The following is a 17,743-nucleotide window of genomic DNA, read 5'->3' on the forward strand; positions in this document are numbered from 1 at the left end:
GATTGCATGCGCATGCAAATTTGCAAGTTGATTTTTTTCTTTTCATGTGGACAATTTTTTGCATGTGCGAGGATTACATTAGTAAATTTATTATAATTAAAGGCTAAATCTGACTTTTAAGTGTTTTTTTTAAATTTCCCTCTAAATTTAAATATTGGAATAATTTAAGAAAAATATTAGTTATTATTATTATTGGTATAAATAACTAATTATTAATTATAATAAGTTGATTATATAAAAAAGATTGTCATAATGTCAATTTTACTATTATTAGTACCAAATAGTTTTGTGCCCCACTGTGGAACTCACAACCCGCCATAGATTTGGCGGTAAGCACCGTCTCAATAAAAAAGTCTTGAATTAAGTAACAAGGGCAAAATTGACAAAGTAAATTGCATCATTGGGTATTTGGACAACAAGACTAAAAGTGTATTTCAGAGGTCTTATGGAAAGTCAAGATGCCTCACTTTTACTCTTTAACTCTGGAGTCCCACGGGTCCATCTTGTCAGCAATCCAGGGGAGTTATAGTGCAGCAAAGGCCCATGAAATAGTTGTGAACAGAGGCAGAAGTCTTGAATTGTTGAGATTGGATGTGAATGCAGCCCAAATTCAGAGTATTTGTTTGATGGATACTTTCTCTTTGGTTAGAAGTATTAGCAATTTGAGATTGATTGGATCAGGCAAAGATCTAATAGTTGTAACAAGCGACAGTGGAAATATTGTAATTTTGGATTTTAACAAAGACAAAAACCAATTTGAAAGGATCCACTCTGAGCCATATGGCAAATCAGGATGTAGAAGAATTGTTCCAGGTCATTATCTTGCTGTTGATCCAATGGGCAGAAGTATAATGATTGCTGCAATTGAACGACAGAAGCTTGTTTATACTTTAACACGTAAAAATAAGGATGCAGATATTCTAGATATCTCATCTCCTATGGAGGCTCACAAAAGCCATATGGTTTGTTTTGCTCTAGTAGCAATGGATGTTGGATTTGATAATCCAATGTTTGCAACAATTGAACAATCATATTCTACAGAAAACGAAGAATTACAGCAAACAAAAAAACACCTAATTTTTTGGGAAGTTGATCTTGGTTTGAATTATGTTTCAAGAAAATCATCTCAAGTAATTACAGAAAGTTCTCATACATTAATCTCAGTACCAGGTGGAAATGACGGACCAAGTGGAGTTTTGGTTTGTGATTATAAAGGTATTATATATTGTAAAATGGGCCATTCAAATATATTTTGTCCATATCCATTCAGATTTGGAGATTCTTCAGAGTATGGAACAATGATTGTGGCTTCATCTTTACATAAACTTAAAGGTTTCTTTTTAATACTAGTGCAAACAGAATTGGGAGATATTTACAGAATTAATTTAATACATAACGAAGGGATTGTTAAAGAAATGAGAATTTATTATTATGATACTATACCTGTATGTAACTCGTTGCTTTTGTTAAGATCAGGGTTTCTTTTTGCATCACATGAATTTGGAAATCATACAAATTATCAAATTGTTTCACTTGGGGATGATAAAACTGATCCATATACTTCTTCTTTACCTGACTCTAATGATTTAAAAAGAGTTTATTTTAGGCCAAGAAATTGTCAATGCATACGTAAATCCGAAGAAATACTATCTTTAAGCCCAATTACTGATATTAAAGTTATCGATACTAATAATGATGGTACACCACAAATTGTTGCTACTTGTGGTAGAGGTCCAAGATCTACATTACGTGTATGTTCATATGGAAAAAATGTTGAAGAAATTGCAGAAAATCCATTACCTGGTAGACCAAGATGTATATGGACTTTAAAGAATGGTATTGATCCATCACTATCAGGTTCACAAGCTGAAGCTGCTATTTTGGATAATATACATCATTATATAATTATTTCATTTATTGATCGTTCGCTTGTGCTTACTATTGGTGAACATGTTGAAGAGACTAATGATACATTATTCACTTTAAATGAAACTACAATGTATGCTGCTTCTATGATATTTTATAATTCATTCCTCCAAGTTTTGGAGACACATGTAAAGTTAATTATTCAAGATAGAATTTATGACTGGAAAACTCCTGATTCAAGGAAAATTATTGCAGCTGATTCTAATGGTCGTCAAGTTTCTTTGGCATTAGAAGGAGGTTTAATAGTAATTTTGGAATTAAATGTTAATGGTGTTTCTGGAATTACCAATACGGGAATGGGAGGATTAGTTGAAGTGTGTAGAAGAGAAATCACTTGTGAAATCATATGTATTGGCATACAACAATTATCTTATTCAGGCCAGATGAGAAGTGATTATGTTGTTGTTGGTACATCTACAGAAAATGCCTTAAGACTTTATAAAATTGATTCAGCAGAAAAAAGGCTAAAGCAAACATGTACCCAGATCTTACCTAATTCAAATAGTATACCAGAAAATGTTCAATTATATCATTCTAATAAATATGGCCACTTAATTTTATTTGTAGGTCTTACAACTGGTGTAATATTGAGTTGTAAAGTGGATGCAAGCAATGGTTCAATTAGTGATCCAAGAAGTAAATATTTGGGTAACAGAGGAGTGAATATATGTAGAATTATGAGAGAAGATTTTGGTGGTGAGATGAGTCTAGTATGTATGTCAAGCAGACCTTGGCTAGTTGATTCTCAGACTTCTGGTGTGAATTTTACACCATTACAATATAGATGTATTGATTCTATAGCTCCATTGAATACACATCAAGTTAACAATGGTTACGTAGCAGTTTCAGGATCCACCTTATTAATATTTCAAGTTACTCAAGGATTTGGTGAATCATTTTCTCAAAGTTCAATAAATTTAAGTTATACCCCACGTAAATTATTAACACTTCCTTCACCACAATTGTTTACTGGTTTAGAGACTTTAATGTCATCAGGTACTTTAGATATTCCAAAGGATCAAATGATTGCAATAGTGGAGACAGATCATAATTCATTTGATTTTGGTACTAAAAAAGAGATTATTTTAGCACTTCAAAAACTTTATAACGATAAACCTTTGGAAAATAATACAGATGTTAAAATGGAGGAAGTAGAAGAAGATGAAGAAAAACAAAAAAATGATTTAAAAGTTAAGGAAGATGGTGATAATTTAGTAATGGATATTGCTCAAGATGAAGTTCAAGACTCTGAAAAAACAAAAATAGAAAAAATGTTATCAGAAATTGGTATACCAGGTGAAAGTGGTGTACTACTTGCAGAGAGTGAAGTTGGAGGATTTTTTGCAGGAGAAGGTAAATGGGGTGGTTGTGTAAGGATAGTTAATTTAAAATCAATGGAAACTATACAATTAATACCACTTGATACAAACGAAGGATGCATTTCTGCTTGCGTTTGTAAATTTGATGAGTTAGATTTGCCATGCTTAGTGCTTGGAACAGTATATGGAATGAAACTTAATAGAGGATATAATAATAATAATAGTAATAATAGTACTGATTCAGCAAAGAATAATGATAAAGAAAATCACGATTCTTTTGGAGCAGCAATAAAGATATTCAAGTATGATTCAAATTATAATTTTGAATTAGTGCATATAACTCCTATTGAAAATTCAGCAACAGCATTAACTGGTTGGAGAGGAAGATTATTGGTAGGTATTAACAAGACTTTAAGGGTTTATTCACTAGGAAAGAAGAGACTTCTTAGGAAGTCAGAATATAGAAATATTCCACAAGGTTTAACTTGGATTAAAGTAGTTAATGATCGTATTTTTGCTGGTGATATTTCAAATGGTGTTTTAGTTTTCAAGTTTAATAATACATCAAATCAATTTATACTTGTAGCAAAAGACCCAATGCCAAGATGGTTAACTTCTGCATGTGAGGTATTGGATTATCACACAATTGCAGTAAGCGACAAATTTGATAATATTATTGTATCAAGAGTACCAGCTGAAGCTTCTGATGATTTTTCCTTTGTAACTTCATTTACTGATAATAATAATAGTCAATCATCTGCGCTAATGAGAACACACCAGATTAACACTGTAGCTCAATTTCATCTTGGCGATATTGTTACATGTTTACAAAAATCGCAATTAACACCAACGTCTGCAGAGGCAATTATATATGGTACAGTACTTGGTAGTATTGGATCGTTATCTCCTATATTAAATAATGAAGATATTGAGTTATTATCAAAACTTGAAATACTATTACGTAAGCAAAAATCAACTTTATTATCAAGAGATCATCTTATGTTTAGGTCATATTATTCTCCAGTACATAATGTAATTGACGGCGATTTTTGTCAGACTTTTACTATTTTAGATAGCCAAATTCAGTCAGAAATTGCTTCTAAACTAGATGTTACTGTTGAGGAAATCTACAAGAAGCTTGATGATTATAAGACAAGGTTATTTTAAGTGAAATTTTAAACAATTTTATTCTTATTATAATACTTTTCCAACTTAATTCATTCAATCAGATAAATCAATCATTTCATTCCTGTAATTAATTATTAATACTATATATATTCACTAAAACTGATTAATTTTATTCTAAATCTAATATTTTCTTTTTCTTTCTGACTTATTTTAACTTCATTGTTTTGTAACTTCATTCCTAAATTTTCTCTTATTGGTATTATTACTATTATCTTCCCACTTGCCGCCCATGCAGTTATTTTTCTTTTTTAATTCAATGTGGATAAAAATTACGTATACAACGGTAACCACGTAATTTTTATAACATGTATATATGCATGCAATGCAAAAATGCATGGCAAGAGGGGGGAATGAGATGCCTGAAAAAATTAAAAGTGTGATTTTAAGGGGGGTGGAGAAGAAAAAATGATTAATTTGAGAAAATTTTATAAATGAAACGAAAGAATTAAAGAAAGTGAAAATAGAAGTCGAATTTAAAAGTAAAAAAAAAAAGTTGGTCAATACATGTGAATAAGTAAATATTTCAATTTATTACTGCGGTTATTGTCTAATAAGAAATTTTATTTGTATTAAACTTTCAACATAAAATAAAGTGGATATATGCAAGTTGAAGAACAGAAAATAATAATATTACTTAAACAGAAAGAATTTTTCTAAAGTTAATTAATTTTTTAAAAAATCCATTCATAAACAAAGATTATCAAAATAAATTCTTAATTTATTAAAGTTCTTGTTTACGATAATCTAACATAAATAATGTTTAGAGTAATGGATAGTCAAGTTTCAATCATAAGTTACCTTGGATTAACTCTAAATATATATATTACCATATTTGTTTCATTAATATGGGCATTATTTGTTCATGGAATGAAGTTATGGTTTGAAATACTATTTGGTGTTTGGATTTTACGTAGAATTTCCCCATTTTCAAAAATTCTTATTGAAAGATTATACAGATTATTAGGATTAGAGTCTGTTGTTTTAGAAAATAAGGATTTAAGGGGAACTGTATGTATTGTTACAGGTGGAGCAACAGGTATTGGAAAGAAAGTATCCGAGTTTTTTGTTAAATGTGGAGCAACCGTAATAATTGCAGATATACAAGAAAATAAAGGCAGAGTTACAGCTTACAAGATTAATACAAATAACTCCTCTACAGGATTAGCAAGATATATGTATATTGATTTATCTGATGAAAAGTCCATTCGAAGTTTTGTTAAAAGATTTACATAGTAAGTTTTCAACTTGGATATATTAAGATAAATCCAAGAATGAATATAAATTGATTAAATTATTTATTAGTGATTATGACAGGCTCGATATTCTTGTAAATAATGCAGGAATTGGATCAGGATCAGGATATAGAAAAGAAGAATCAAATGATTTTGAAAAGTATATTAATAAAGTATTTCAAGTTAACTATATAGGAACATTTATTTTAACAGAGTTATTATTACCCATTTTAAAAGTAAGTTTTGAGCAAGGCTTATTATCTCAACTATCTGAGAAAATATATATATATGTATATATAATAACTTTTATTATTTGAACTTAGAATACAAAAAATTCAAGAATTGTAAATACATGCTCCCCATTACATAGATTCTTTGGTTCTAATTTAAGAAAGATACTTGATTATTCACAAATTTTGGAGACTGATTATTCATATGGAGCATCTAAAGCAGCAATACTCCTTTATACACTAAAATTAAGAAGGGATGCAATGGGTTTGACATTCTGTCAAACTTTTCAGACTGATAAAGTTGATGAAGGAGGAAATTATGACAATTTTCCTTGGTCAACCTGCGTAAATCCTGGATCTGTAAATACTGGAATATTTCCAAAAGTATTTCCATATAGTTTAATATACTATTTTAAATGGTTCTTACTTGATACAAAAATGGTGAGTTTAATTTTCATTCAAATATTTTCAATAATTAATTTTCATATTTTTTCTTATCATTTTTTGATAAAATAAAATTTCACCTTTTATTAATATTTAAAGGGGTCAGAAACTACCATTTTTGCTTCAATATGCCCTAAAGAGCAAGCAACTTTATATATGAGCCCATATTGGTTACCTGGAAATGGATCTTGGTTTATAGATAGATTTGCTGATATATTAAGTAAGTATATTTCATAATTATACTCAACTTATTTATTTAATAATACTATCAGGTATATATGTTGGACCCCACTTCACCGTCCCAGATCTAAATGATGATGCAGCTTTATCAGCAGAATATCTCTATGAGTGGACATACAACTATTGGAGAGCAAGTAAAACAAAGGAGGAAATTTAAAAGATAATAAATATTAACAATATATGATATATTATATATATATGTATAGATATATTTATAAATATGCTATACATATACACAAATCTATGACTAAGTGAATTGCCTAAGTTTAATAAAAAAAAAAAAAAGACGATACATATTCTCAATATTGTCTTTATTAAACGGATAGCTTACATTCTTATTCCTCCCCCAACTTGAGAAATCATTGCATCAATCAAATCTCCCTCCTGTAATCCAGCGTCTTCAGCTGTCATTTCTGGCCTTAAACGCTCACCTTCAAATAAGAAACGAATTGATTGTTCATTTTGGCCAGTTCTTTGACAGAAAGAATTCATCAATTTTTGTAAACGAGTTTTTTTCTTAATTCTATATAAAACTTGTTCCCCATCTGGACTTCTTACCTTGACTGTTACATACTGACTATCATCAGAAGCTCCTCCTGTTCCTTGATCTATTACTGGCTTCTGCTCAATTTGATGTCCGTCATTACTCCCCTCGCCTGCACCCATACTACTATTATCTGTGAATCCTGGATCCATGTCTTTTTTTAAAAAAATAACTCAACACTTTTCCTAAATATCTATACTTCTCTCCCTTATTATTACTATTACTATTGTTTTTCTCACTTTCACCTCCTGACCTTTCCCTAAATTCTTACTTCAATTCTTCTTCTCCACTAGTGTGGATTTTTAATATTAATCATTCGAATTTGGCGCCTATACGTGTTTGGCGCCGCTGTGTTGCCGCCATTTGTATAATATATTTGTCGAAAATTTGTCAAAAGAAGAATGTATAGAGGAAAGTGGGAATATTTTCCGTAATTGAAGTTCACGAAGATGGATTTGAATTATTATTTAGCTCTTCAATATTGAAAAAGCGATTATTATTCTTTCTTGTTAATTTCTTTTTCTTTTTTTCCAATTTTTGCCTTAAATATTAATACATGTTTAAGGAACTTACAATCCAATTAGATCTTAGTGAATTTGGCTTGAATCCAAACTCTTTGCATAGTAACTTGAGTTTTTCTATTAACAACTTCTCTAAGACAATAGTGATTTGAGATTACTTTGAATCCTGCATTAACAAATAAATTTTCAATTTCTTCAATAGTAAAATAGTATGCGAATGTTCCATCATATCTAACATAAAAATTATCTGTGATTTTAGATTTACTTGATTTAGCAAATCTGAGTTGTGCCATATCATACCTACCGTAATCTCTAAAAAGTAAAGTAGCTCCAGATTTCAGAGATTTTGAGCATCTTGTAATTACATCCTGGTGATGTTTTGGATGTATTGCAGATAATACAAAGATTAATAAGCCAAAATCTGCAAAACTTTCGGGACAAATATATGTTGGTATATCAGAATGTACTATATCAAATACAAATCCTCTAAATCTAGTGCATGGCTTATCTGAATCTTTTAAACAATTAAATGGACATATTTTTGAATTTTTTTCATTATTTTCATTATTTTCAAGATTAGCCAAAATCTTATTCCATCTTTCTTCAAATAAAGAAATTGCTCTTGAAGAACAATCAAATCCAATACAATGTAAATCCTTTGAAATTTGTAATAATGGTATTAAAGAATTACCTACTCCACATCCAAATTCAATTAATACTTTAGGATTCATATCATCTGATATATTTGTACTATTAGAAATTAACTCTTTAAACTCCTTATCTATCCAATGTCTATCTAGAAAGAAGTTTATATTATTTCTTTTATAAAACTTATCCCAATTCTTTACAGATTCCTTTATATATTTGTCTATTAAAAAGTTAAACCAATATTAATTACATTCAATTTTTTTTAATTTCTATTTAACTCACCTTTCCAAAATTCTGTAATTGTATCTTTATCTGAATTAATAATTTCTTGAGCTTTACTTATTATATCCTCAGTTAATTCAAATTTTCGAACTTATTATTTAAGTTAATATTCCCCACTTTTTTTAAAATAATATTATAAACTTACCTACTTCACTGTCATAGAAATCTAAATTTCCATCCTTAATTGACTGAGCTTCCATAATTACTTTAATTTCAAGATCTTTAGTCAAATCTAAGCTTATTCTTTGTTACCTCCCTTTTAATATATATATATATATCTATTTTTTAATATATTGAATATTGTGCAAAGTATTAAAAAAAAAAAAAAGAAAGAAGTCCTTATTCTAAACTTTTAAAAATCGAAATAAAAACTCAAAACCTCTTCCATTAATCACTAAACTTTTCCAATAGACTTAATATAGGAAATCCCATGAATTACTTCTTCAATGTTTTTCTTAATACTAAGCGTTTAAAAAAGTTGGCGCCAAAAGTCAAATCAAGAATTTATTTTATATATTAAATAATAATTAAAAAGGTAATTTGAGGATTGAAATAAATATTAATAAATTGAGTTTTTTTTCTGCTTTTCAAGCAAAAGGGTATAGTTTTAGTAAATATTGTATATATTTTACTTTTGTTATTCCTTGAATTGTATGAACTATTGCTTTCTAAAGAAAGCTTTAATAGGAAAATCAGGATCTGGGAAGGAATTGGGAAATATATAGAAATATTAAAACATAATTAAAAGTATTAAAATGAAGGATTTATTAGATTCAGATGGAGAATCTGGAAATCTCCATGATACCAATACTTTAAAGATTAATGAAGATTACAAAAGAAAATATGATGAAAGAAAGAGAAAAGAAGCTTTATCAAAAGCAAAAGAACTATTAAAAAATGATAGAGAAGGAGAAGATGATGATGAGAGCTATTCTGAGTCAGATTCATCAGATGAAGATGAGGATTCTGATGCAGAACTTTTGGACTTAAAGACTCAAAATAAAATACTTGAAACTTTGGATAAAATAAAAAAGAAGGATCCTAGCATTTATGATAACTCGCATGTAATATTTCCAGATTCATCGGATGAATCTGATGATTCTAATGAATCTGATATAAAATCAAGTAATTCTAATACCCAAAAAAATAGTAAACCAATGACTTTTAAAGATTACGAAAGAGAGATTTTATTAAAATCTCAAAATGATGAAGAAGATAATGAAATAGTTAAAAAAGGAATATCTAAGAAATTAGGTTATGATAAGGAACAAGATGAGCTAAAGAAAGCATTTCTTAAAGCAGCAGAAGGATTAGATGAAAGTGAAGACGAGTTATTTTCTGGAACTCTGATTAAGAAAGATAAAAGTAAGGAAGAGCTTGAAGAAGAAGAAAGAAATTTTAAATCATTCCTTACACGTAATATAGAGGAAGGAGGAGATCCAATAGAATCTTTAAATAGATATTGGGGTCCTGAGGAAGATTTGGATGAAAATGAAAAGTTTTTAAGAAATTATATATTAAATCAAGAATGGAAAGAATCCAATAGTCAGAAAAGAATTAATGATGAAAACTCATCAAGTTATACAATTCAGACAGAAATGGACGAAGAAGAAGATGAGAAACATTTGGAATTATCAAATGAATTTGAAGGTATATATAATTTTAGATACGAAGAACCAGGAGCTAACCAACAGATTATGGGATACTCTAGAGATATATCATCCCTAAGAAGGCCAGATGAACGTAGAAAACTGAAAAGAAAAGAAAAAAAAGAGAGAAAAGCTGAGGAAAAGCTTAGAATGGAGGAGGAATTAAAGGTTTTAAAGAGTATGAAGAGGAAGGAAATTATTGAAAAGCTTAAAAAGATTCAAGAAGTTTCAGGAATTAGCTGTATTTCAGATGAAAAGTTGGATTTGGAAGGAGATTTTGATCCTGATAAACATGATAAATATATGGAGGAGCTCTTTGATGATGATTATAATGAAAAGAAGGAAGATCTTTCATTATGTGAGATTTTGGAAAATAATGATGAAGGATTGAATGAATTAAGTGATGGGAATATAAAAAATGAGAAAGAGGCCAAAAAACATAAAAAGAAGCTTTTAATGAAAGAAAACCAATTAAATGACGAATCAGAAATAAAACCACCATCTACTTATGAAGATGATGACTATGTATGGTGGCAATGTGATGGTTGTTTGAAAGAGATTCTTCCAAATAAGAAAAAATTTGATTGTAAAGTTTGTGAGAACTTTACTCTTTGTAAGTCTTGTTGTAGAAATACCAACCACGAGCATCCTCTTGAAAAGAGTCGTGTACCAGAGCCAATTAATAAAGAATTTAATGATAATGAAGAAGCGGAAATTGATGAAATGACCAGTTCTAACAGGCTGAATTTGAGATATGGAGACAATGAAAAGATTAATAGTTTGTTGGATGAATATTATAGTCTCCATTTTGAAGATGTTTTAGACAATGGTAAGATGCCAGTTAGATTTAAGTATACAAATGTCGAAAAGAATGACTATGGACTTAGTGTTGAAGATATTTTATCAATGGATGATAAAGCATTGAATCAACATATTTCTTTAAAGAAGCTGGCTCCATATAGGGTTGATAAGAAGAGAAAGTATTCACCACCAGTAAATACTTCAAATGAAGCAAAATCTTCGAATAATATGAACAAGAAGCATCATAATAAGGGTAATAAATTCAAACGAAGTTATTCAAATAATAAGAATTCATTAAATACATCCCATATTAATAAGCATCGTCTTGAATCTTACTATTAATTTTATATGATTAAATTATAAGAATGGTTTGAATCTTGTTAATCATATTTTATTTGTCTAATATTGTAAAGATTTGATGAAATATTTACCATTCATATTCCTCATTATTAGTGTTTTTAAAGTTAATTTATAAGTATTATTTATATTTTAAAAAAAAACCAACTTGTTTCTTTTTAAATAAGTGTTATTTAATAATCAGTTAATACTTGTTTATTATTGACTAATATTATACAACTTTTTCACCATTCACAGTAATTTGAGGATTAAACCCAAGTGAATCTTTAACAACAACATGTTGGTTTCCTTTGGATTTCAACCAATTAACAACATTAGACTGTACATTTCCTGCCATTTGAATTTGTTTCCTTGCAATTTGTTCAATCCATCTTTAAATTTTAATAATTAGTAAGAAAATAAAATGATATAAACTTGAAATATAAATATACTACATATACTTACCTTAAATCTTTTGTAGTAAGTGCAGGTACTCCTAATGAAGAATCTGATAATCCAGTATTTTCTATAGTACCCATATTTTTTGAGAATGTAATTCCACTATTCTTGCAGAATATCTGAGTAATTATCAAATAAGTTAATATGATAATTTTGTATAAATTTGAATTAATTCAAATAAATAAAAAAAACTTACAGCTTCTGTCAACTTATTCATCATTTCGTTTCTCTCTTCGTCAGACTTTGCACACATAACTACAGGTGATCCATCGAAATACATTCTGAAACATTTTCTGCTATTTTGAACAGATTCCAAAGGAACCTCAATTTTATTAAGTGAGAAACTTCTTACAAGGCTTTCTGGATTTTTTAGGTCTGTCATAAATAATAAATCATCCTTAGTAATTTTTACTCCAAGAAGATCGACATCGAAAATATTTCTTGGATCCAAAGCTAAAGCTAATTCACCTGAAATCATTACAGAACAGACAGGATCTCTTGGTGAATCAACTACTGGCATACTAGTAACAACATCTCTTTGCTTTAATTTATTATTTGTAGCATCATTCATTGCTTTTTGGTAAACTGAAACAGCTGATGAAACTGCTTCACTATAAAGCTTTTCAGAATCTTTCTGGCTTATCTGGGATTTACCTTCCCCAATTACTGATACTGGTTCGACATTTGCACCGATTATTTTTCTTGCAGTTTGTATTAAAGTTGTGATTGTACCAGGTAAAAATTGTGGCTCTAATAAACCAAAATCTGATGTTGAACGGGTTAATCTTGCATGAGCATATTGGCTCAATCCTGCTATTGATAGTAAATTAATCAAAAAGAAAATTCTCATTTTCATTATTTCTTTTTTTTTCTAGATTAAACTATATCAAATACTCTCTTCTTTGATTAATAATTAATTTTTTTTCTCTGTAGAATATTATTATTATTCTACAATTCCATCCGAATTAATTAATCACAATTTTTTTTTCTTTAGTTATGTGTTATTTTAATTAAATTGCATTATAATTAATTTATCGACATTTTTTAATGATTTTTTGGTGCATGTAATTGATGACGTCATTTTTTTTTTTTAAATTGAATTACGTCATTTTATCCACATAAATATATACCGGTATTACATACATGCAAAAAATTATTATTCATAATACAATTTTTGCGCATGCAAAAAAAAAATGCAAGTTTGCTAATTTAGTCCACATGAAATTGCATGCAAGTTTTTTAAGCTTAAAGAGATAAATAGAAAGAATTAAAAAAAAAATAATTGTTTTTGCATGTATATGCAAAGCCGGTATTCAATAAAAGTCAGAAAATGAAAATTCATGCATAAATACATGTAAAAAAAAAATACATTTATGCATACAAGAAAGGAGTAATTCGTGATAATCTAAATTAAATCAAAACAAGGGTATTTTCAAAATAATCTTCTTGTTATTTAATATTTAAAAAAATTATCAAATAAATAAAAAAGGTATTTAATTTTGAAAGAAGAATTATGGTGAAATTATCAAATTTAAAAAAGGCTATTTTACTTTTGGGTTGCATTGGAATGAGTAATGCCTTGACAGTTTTTCATTTAACCAATCCATTCGATTTATTACAAGGATTGAGTCATGTTAAGCTTGAGAGAACTACAGAATTACCAGTTTCTCATAAAACTTTGAGGTTTTTACAAGAAAAAATTAAGTCATTTTCTGTTGATGGGGATAATGTAGCAAAAGAAGCTATTCAAGGTATTAGTTCAACAACAGGAGTCAACTTCAAAACTACTCCTTTATCACAAGAAGCTTTTAAATTACAAAGCAATACATTATTTGCTGAAGCTGCTGAAAAGAGAAAGGTTGCTAAATATTTACAAGAGCAAAGTGGAATGACTGAAACTGAACTCACACAGGCAGAAATTGATCCAAAGAAGAATCCAGAAAAAGCTGCTGCTATCACAAATATGAAACGTGCTAAGGTACTTCTTGCTCAGGCTTATATTTTAGAAGGTAAGGTTTTATATTTAAACAAAAAATTAATAAGGTGAATAGAAGAAATCAAATAATGTATTTATATTTCTATTCCTCTTTATTGACAAATAAATCAGAAAGTTATTAACTTAATCTTTTCACCCTAATTTAAATTATAATTAATATAGAGGAAGCTAAAAGAATGCAATTAGCTTCCACTAGAAGTGGAAACAACGAAAGCTTTAAATGCGATATTCTCAAGATTGGCCCTCTTGCATTTGCTCCAAATAGTGAAGAAATTACTGATATTATGGATGGATCTCTTGGATTCTTGAATGGTAATATGTTATCAATTTACTACAACTCAGTAAGTTTATTCTTGATTTCTTCTTTTCTATTCAATATTTAATTCATCATTATCATTCTTGAAATTTAAAGATTCCAAAAGCATCATTTTCATTAGAAAGTATTGAACTACCAGTTCATAATGTTGACGCTGCTCCAGGATGTATTGGCTTTAAATACCATGGAACAGACCAAATTATTTGTGCTACAGGAAAAGATAGTCAATCTGCATGGATTAATGCAATCACTGAAGCATGGTTTTGCAGAAACTTAGGTTTAGCAGGAACTTTACCATCAATTTCTGATAATCAGAGTAAGTTTACAAAAAAAAACCTTAATAATTTGAACCTTTATATTCACCTATTATTATTAATAGAAGAAGAAGAACAAGAAGAAGGTGAGACTGAAGAAAATGAGGAAAATAGTGACAAGAAACAAAAAGAAAACAAAAAGAAAAAGAAATCATCAAGACTAGTCAGATCTTCAGTAAAAACATTCACTGTCGAATTAGAAGATGGAAAACCAAAAATTACTCAAAACTAAGAGGGAGGGAAGAAAGAAAAAAACGAGATGAGCATTTACATTAATACCAAACAATAAATAATACAAATTTTTTTGCATGTAAATGAATCTATAGTTTATTATTATAATTATTAATGATACAAACAGAAATTAACACTATTATATGATTAACAAATAATTAATTTGTATCTTCTGTAATATGATCAAAACAAACTATTTTTTACTAATACAACTTATTCATCATTTGATCCTATCTTCATGTTTGCAAGTTGTTGTAAAGCAAGTGTATCGGAAATAGACATGCTACCGAATCTAACAGGTGCAAAAGATATTGATGATTCTCTTTGAATTGGGCTAGAAACCTCGAAACTTGCATTAAAATCTTCATTTGGCTCATCATAGTGCTCAGTTTTTGACTTAATGGGAATATTAGTCTCGTCTGAATCACTCTTATCTTTATGTTTGAGACCTCTTTTAAACTTCGCAACCGCTTCAAATTGAGCTCTTACATGTTGTAATGTTACACGTCTTCTAGATACCATTGCAGCTAATCTTGCTCTTTGTTTATAAGCATCCACTACCTCCTCTTTAGTGTGTGCTAGTGATTGCTGCCTAACTAAATAAGAACGCTCTATGGCTCCTTTCAAACCACCTGAATTGCTAAAACTGATATTTCTTAGCAATTCACGAGTATTTTGATTAATTATTTGTCTTGTTTCCTCTGGTAACTGTGTTTCATCAAACTCTATATTACTCTCAAACGGAATCAACTTCTTATGAATCTCTTCATCAAGCTGAGAATCCTCAGCTTCTTCTGAAGCCATCAGCTGTTCTCCATATTCGTTTACTCCATTATCCATTTAATTTAATTCCCTAATTTTTTTTTCCCAAAATTGGTCTTTCTGAATTGTTTCTTTACAATTTCCCCCTTGAATCTACTCCCTTTATTATCCTAAGGTCTTAAATTCGTTGTCAGTATTTTTTTTCTATTCAAACAATAATCTATTCAATAACGACTTCTTCGCACAATTTTACAACCTAAAGTCAATTCATGACCCGACTACTCCATAAACACACTTCCCAAGTCGCACTTAGACATGGGCACAAACAGACCTACAGGCAGAGGAGATAAAGTACCTCAGTAACCGCAATATCATGGCGGCACCCGGATATGAAAGCCGCCAAAATGGCGGCGGGCGAATTCTGCCGCCGCCTTTCGTAGACGGCAGAACCTACAAGCTTTAAAGGAGAGACAGAGACAAAAAGGAAACATCGGGCCACTCCCTTTTCCTTCGGCCGTTCAGAATCATCCACACCGCTCGGAGTTCCAACCCAAGAAACTCCGCTGGGTCATCAATGCCGTGCAAGCATACATAAGCGCATTATCTGGACCAACTTAAACTCCAAAGGAGATAAGAGGAACCAGATAAGAGCAGAGTAGAAACAGGCTACGCTTCCCGTTTCCGGCGGGATGGATAACTCATCGTCACGGACAGAGGTGTTGTCAAGAGCTGTAGCCCAATACGATCGGATTCACTATAGAAATGATCCCGTTCGAGTACAGTCGACATTGGACCGTTGAATTGGAAAAAGGTATAATCCGGTACTGCACGTTTTGGTGATGGTTCTCGAAGAGAATTATACGTATTGGACCGCATTATGTTAGAAGAAAAGTAATGTAATGTCTTTGACAAATTTCTTTAAGTTGAAAAGCTTATTGATTAGCAACAGGACTGCATGTAGTTAGTAAATTTCATAAATCATAGAATAAAAGGGGATAAAATAGAAGGAATAGGAAATATTATGTCATCAATTTAAGTTAGAATAAGGTAGAAATTAGAAATAACAAATGTTGATTACTTATTATAGACTATATCTAAATGCAGTAGAGATATTTAGAACTAAATAGGCTGAGTTTTACTCCTTCTTCTTAATAGGTCTATAAACCCCAATAACTACAGCATGATCTCTATGATAAGGTTCAAGAGTAAGCTGTTCCTTTGGTTTACATTTTTCGGCTCTTAGTTTATCTATTTCAGATGCAAAAACAGCCTCTGGTTTTGCAGTAGAATCTACGCAACTTGCCTTAATAGATATTATAAAGTATCCATTATTCTTAAGGAAAAGATGAGCATTTAAAGCTACTATACGAGCTTGGTCAGGCTGGGCAACATCAGAAAAGATAACATCGACCATTGGAACAAGCATTCTATACTTTTGAGGAGTTCTTGCATCCTCTACAATAGGAACAATATTCTGACGTCTTTTAGCCATATCTGTCAAATCTCTTCCAGATCTGTGACTAAACTCTACAGCATAAACACTACCTTCCGGGCCGACCATATCTGATACATGAGAAACTGTTGTTCCATTAGCTGCTCCCAAGTATAATACCTTTGCTCCTGGTTTAATTGGCATATTAGCAACACCTCCAATAATAGTTGCTCCCAACTTCGATCTAAATGGATTCCAAACACGGTATTCAATCTTTTCATTAGTCTCAGGATCTGTTGTCTCTACTCTTTTTTCACCATAAATTGAAACACCTGGTACCATATTTCTGGTTACTAATGCATCACTCTTACCTTTTGCCATAAAAACACCTTCATGTCTGTGAGGAACAATTATTACTTTTGACCCTCCCTTCATTCCTCCACCTCCTCCTCTACCTCCTTTACCTCCACCTCTTCCTCTACCTCCACCTGGACTTCTTCCTCCTCCACCTCGGCCTCCACCCGGACTTCTACCTCCACCTCCTCTTCCTCCACCTCTCCCTCCTCCACCTCGGCCTCTTCCTCCAAATGGACTGCCTCTTGAACTCATATTTATTCTCTACTCTTGGCTTTTTTTTTCACTATTATTCTATCCTTGAGTTTTCTTTGTCAATACCTGACTTTTTCAATTTCCCTTTATCGCATCCCTTTTTGACTATATATAAATACTTATCCCGTTTTGGCGGCACGTGGCTGTCTCCAGTATATTAATATTTACTAAGGGGAGAAAAAAAAATGGAATTTTACATCACTTTAAATTCCTATCTTTATTTTTATTATCCAGATCTCTTTTTATTTAGGCCAAGTCCTTCGC

The 17,743-nt window shown here is 30.2% G+C and overlaps 10 protein-coding genes across 10 annotated transcripts; 5 read left to right on the plus strand and 5 right to left on the minus strand.

The window, feature by feature from the left end:
• Positions 1-458: 458 nt before the first annotated feature.
• On the plus strand, positions 459-4,412 carry cgd8_4240 (possible spliceosome factor; the record flags this gene model as incomplete). The annotated part of the gene is made up of 1 exon (XM_627314.1): positions 459-4,412. One exon carries the CDS (start codon positions 459-461, stop codon positions 4,410-4,412), a length of 3,954 nt encoding a protein of 1,317 aa, XP_627314.1.
• Positions 4,413-5,189: 777 nt separating this feature from the next.
• Positions 5,190-5,982, plus strand: cgd8_4250 (hypothetical protein; the record flags this gene model as incomplete). The annotated part of the gene is made up of 2 exons (XM_001388404.1): positions 5,190-5,665; positions 5,736-5,982. 2 exons carry the CDS (start codon positions 5,190-5,192, stop codon positions 5,980-5,982), a joined length of 723 nt encoding a protein of 240 aa, XP_001388441.1.
• Positions 5,983-6,906: 924 nt separating this feature from the next.
• cgd8_4260 (conserved hypothetical protein) lies at positions 6,907-7,275 on the minus strand (the record flags this gene model as incomplete). Its single annotated transcript, XM_627315.1, has 1 exon — positions 6,907-7,275. The coding sequence occupies one exon, from the start codon at positions 7,273-7,275 to the stop codon at positions 6,907-6,909; it is 369 nt and encodes a 122-aa protein (XP_627315.1).
• A 428-nt stretch (positions 7,276-7,703) lies between these two features.
• On the minus strand, positions 7,704-8,534 carry cgd8_4270 (conserved protein, methylase; the record flags this gene model as incomplete). The annotated part of the gene is made up of 1 exon (XM_627316.1): positions 7,704-8,534. A coding segment is annotated over one exon (831 nt), but the record flags the coding sequence as incomplete, so codon positions are not given.
• Positions 8,535-9,308: 774 nt separating this feature from the next.
• cgd8_4280 (zz domain protein) lies at positions 9,309-11,366 on the plus strand (the record flags this gene model as incomplete). Its single annotated transcript, XM_627317.1, has 1 exon — positions 9,309-11,366. A coding segment is annotated over one exon (2,058 nt), but the record flags the coding sequence as incomplete, so codon positions are not given.
• A 592-nt stretch (positions 11,367-11,958) lies between these two features.
• Positions 11,959-12,675, minus strand: cgd8_4290 (conserved hypothetical protein; the record flags this gene model as incomplete). Its single annotated transcript, XM_627318.1, has 1 exon — positions 11,959-12,675. The coding sequence occupies one exon, from the start codon at positions 12,673-12,675 to the stop codon at positions 11,959-11,961; it is 717 nt and encodes a 238-aa protein (XP_627318.1).
• Positions 12,676-13,332: 657 nt separating this feature from the next.
• cgd8_4300 (hypothetical protein) lies at positions 13,333-13,866 on the plus strand (the record flags this gene model as incomplete). The annotated part of the gene is made up of 1 exon (XM_627319.1): positions 13,333-13,866. The coding sequence occupies one exon, from the start codon at positions 13,333-13,335 to the stop codon at positions 13,864-13,866; it is 534 nt and encodes a 177-aa protein (XP_627319.1).
• Positions 13,867-13,991: 125 nt separating this feature from the next.
• On the plus strand, positions 13,992-14,677 carry cgd8_4310 (hypothetical protein; the record flags this gene model as incomplete). Its single annotated transcript, XM_001388405.1, has 2 exons — positions 13,992-14,156; positions 14,228-14,677. 2 exons carry the CDS (start codon positions 13,992-13,994, stop codon positions 14,675-14,677), a joined length of 615 nt encoding a protein of 204 aa, XP_001388442.1.
• Positions 14,678-14,889: 212 nt separating this feature from the next.
• cgd8_4320 (possible conserved domain (Zn finger?)) lies at positions 14,890-15,516 on the minus strand (the record flags this gene model as incomplete). Its single annotated transcript, XM_627320.1, has 1 exon — positions 14,890-15,516. The coding sequence occupies one exon, from the start codon at positions 15,514-15,516 to the stop codon at positions 14,890-14,892; it is 627 nt and encodes a 208-aa protein (XP_627320.1).
• Positions 15,517-16,573: 1,057 nt separating this feature from the next.
• On the minus strand, positions 16,574-17,479 carry cgd8_4330 (fibrillarin. RNA methylase; the record flags this gene model as incomplete). Its single annotated transcript, XM_627321.1, has 1 exon — positions 16,574-17,479. The coding sequence occupies one exon, from the start codon at positions 17,477-17,479 to the stop codon at positions 16,574-16,576; it is 906 nt and encodes a 301-aa protein (XP_627321.1).
• Positions 17,480-17,743: the final 264 nt, after the last annotated feature.

The sequence above is a fragment of the Cryptosporidium parvum genome, chromosome 8 (genome assembly GCF_000165345.1).
Source record: "Cryptosporidium parvum Iowa II chromosome 8, whole genome shotgun sequence".
NCBI classification, from domain to species: domain Eukaryota; phylum Apicomplexa; class Conoidasida; order Eucoccidiorida; family Cryptosporidiidae; genus Cryptosporidium; species Cryptosporidium parvum.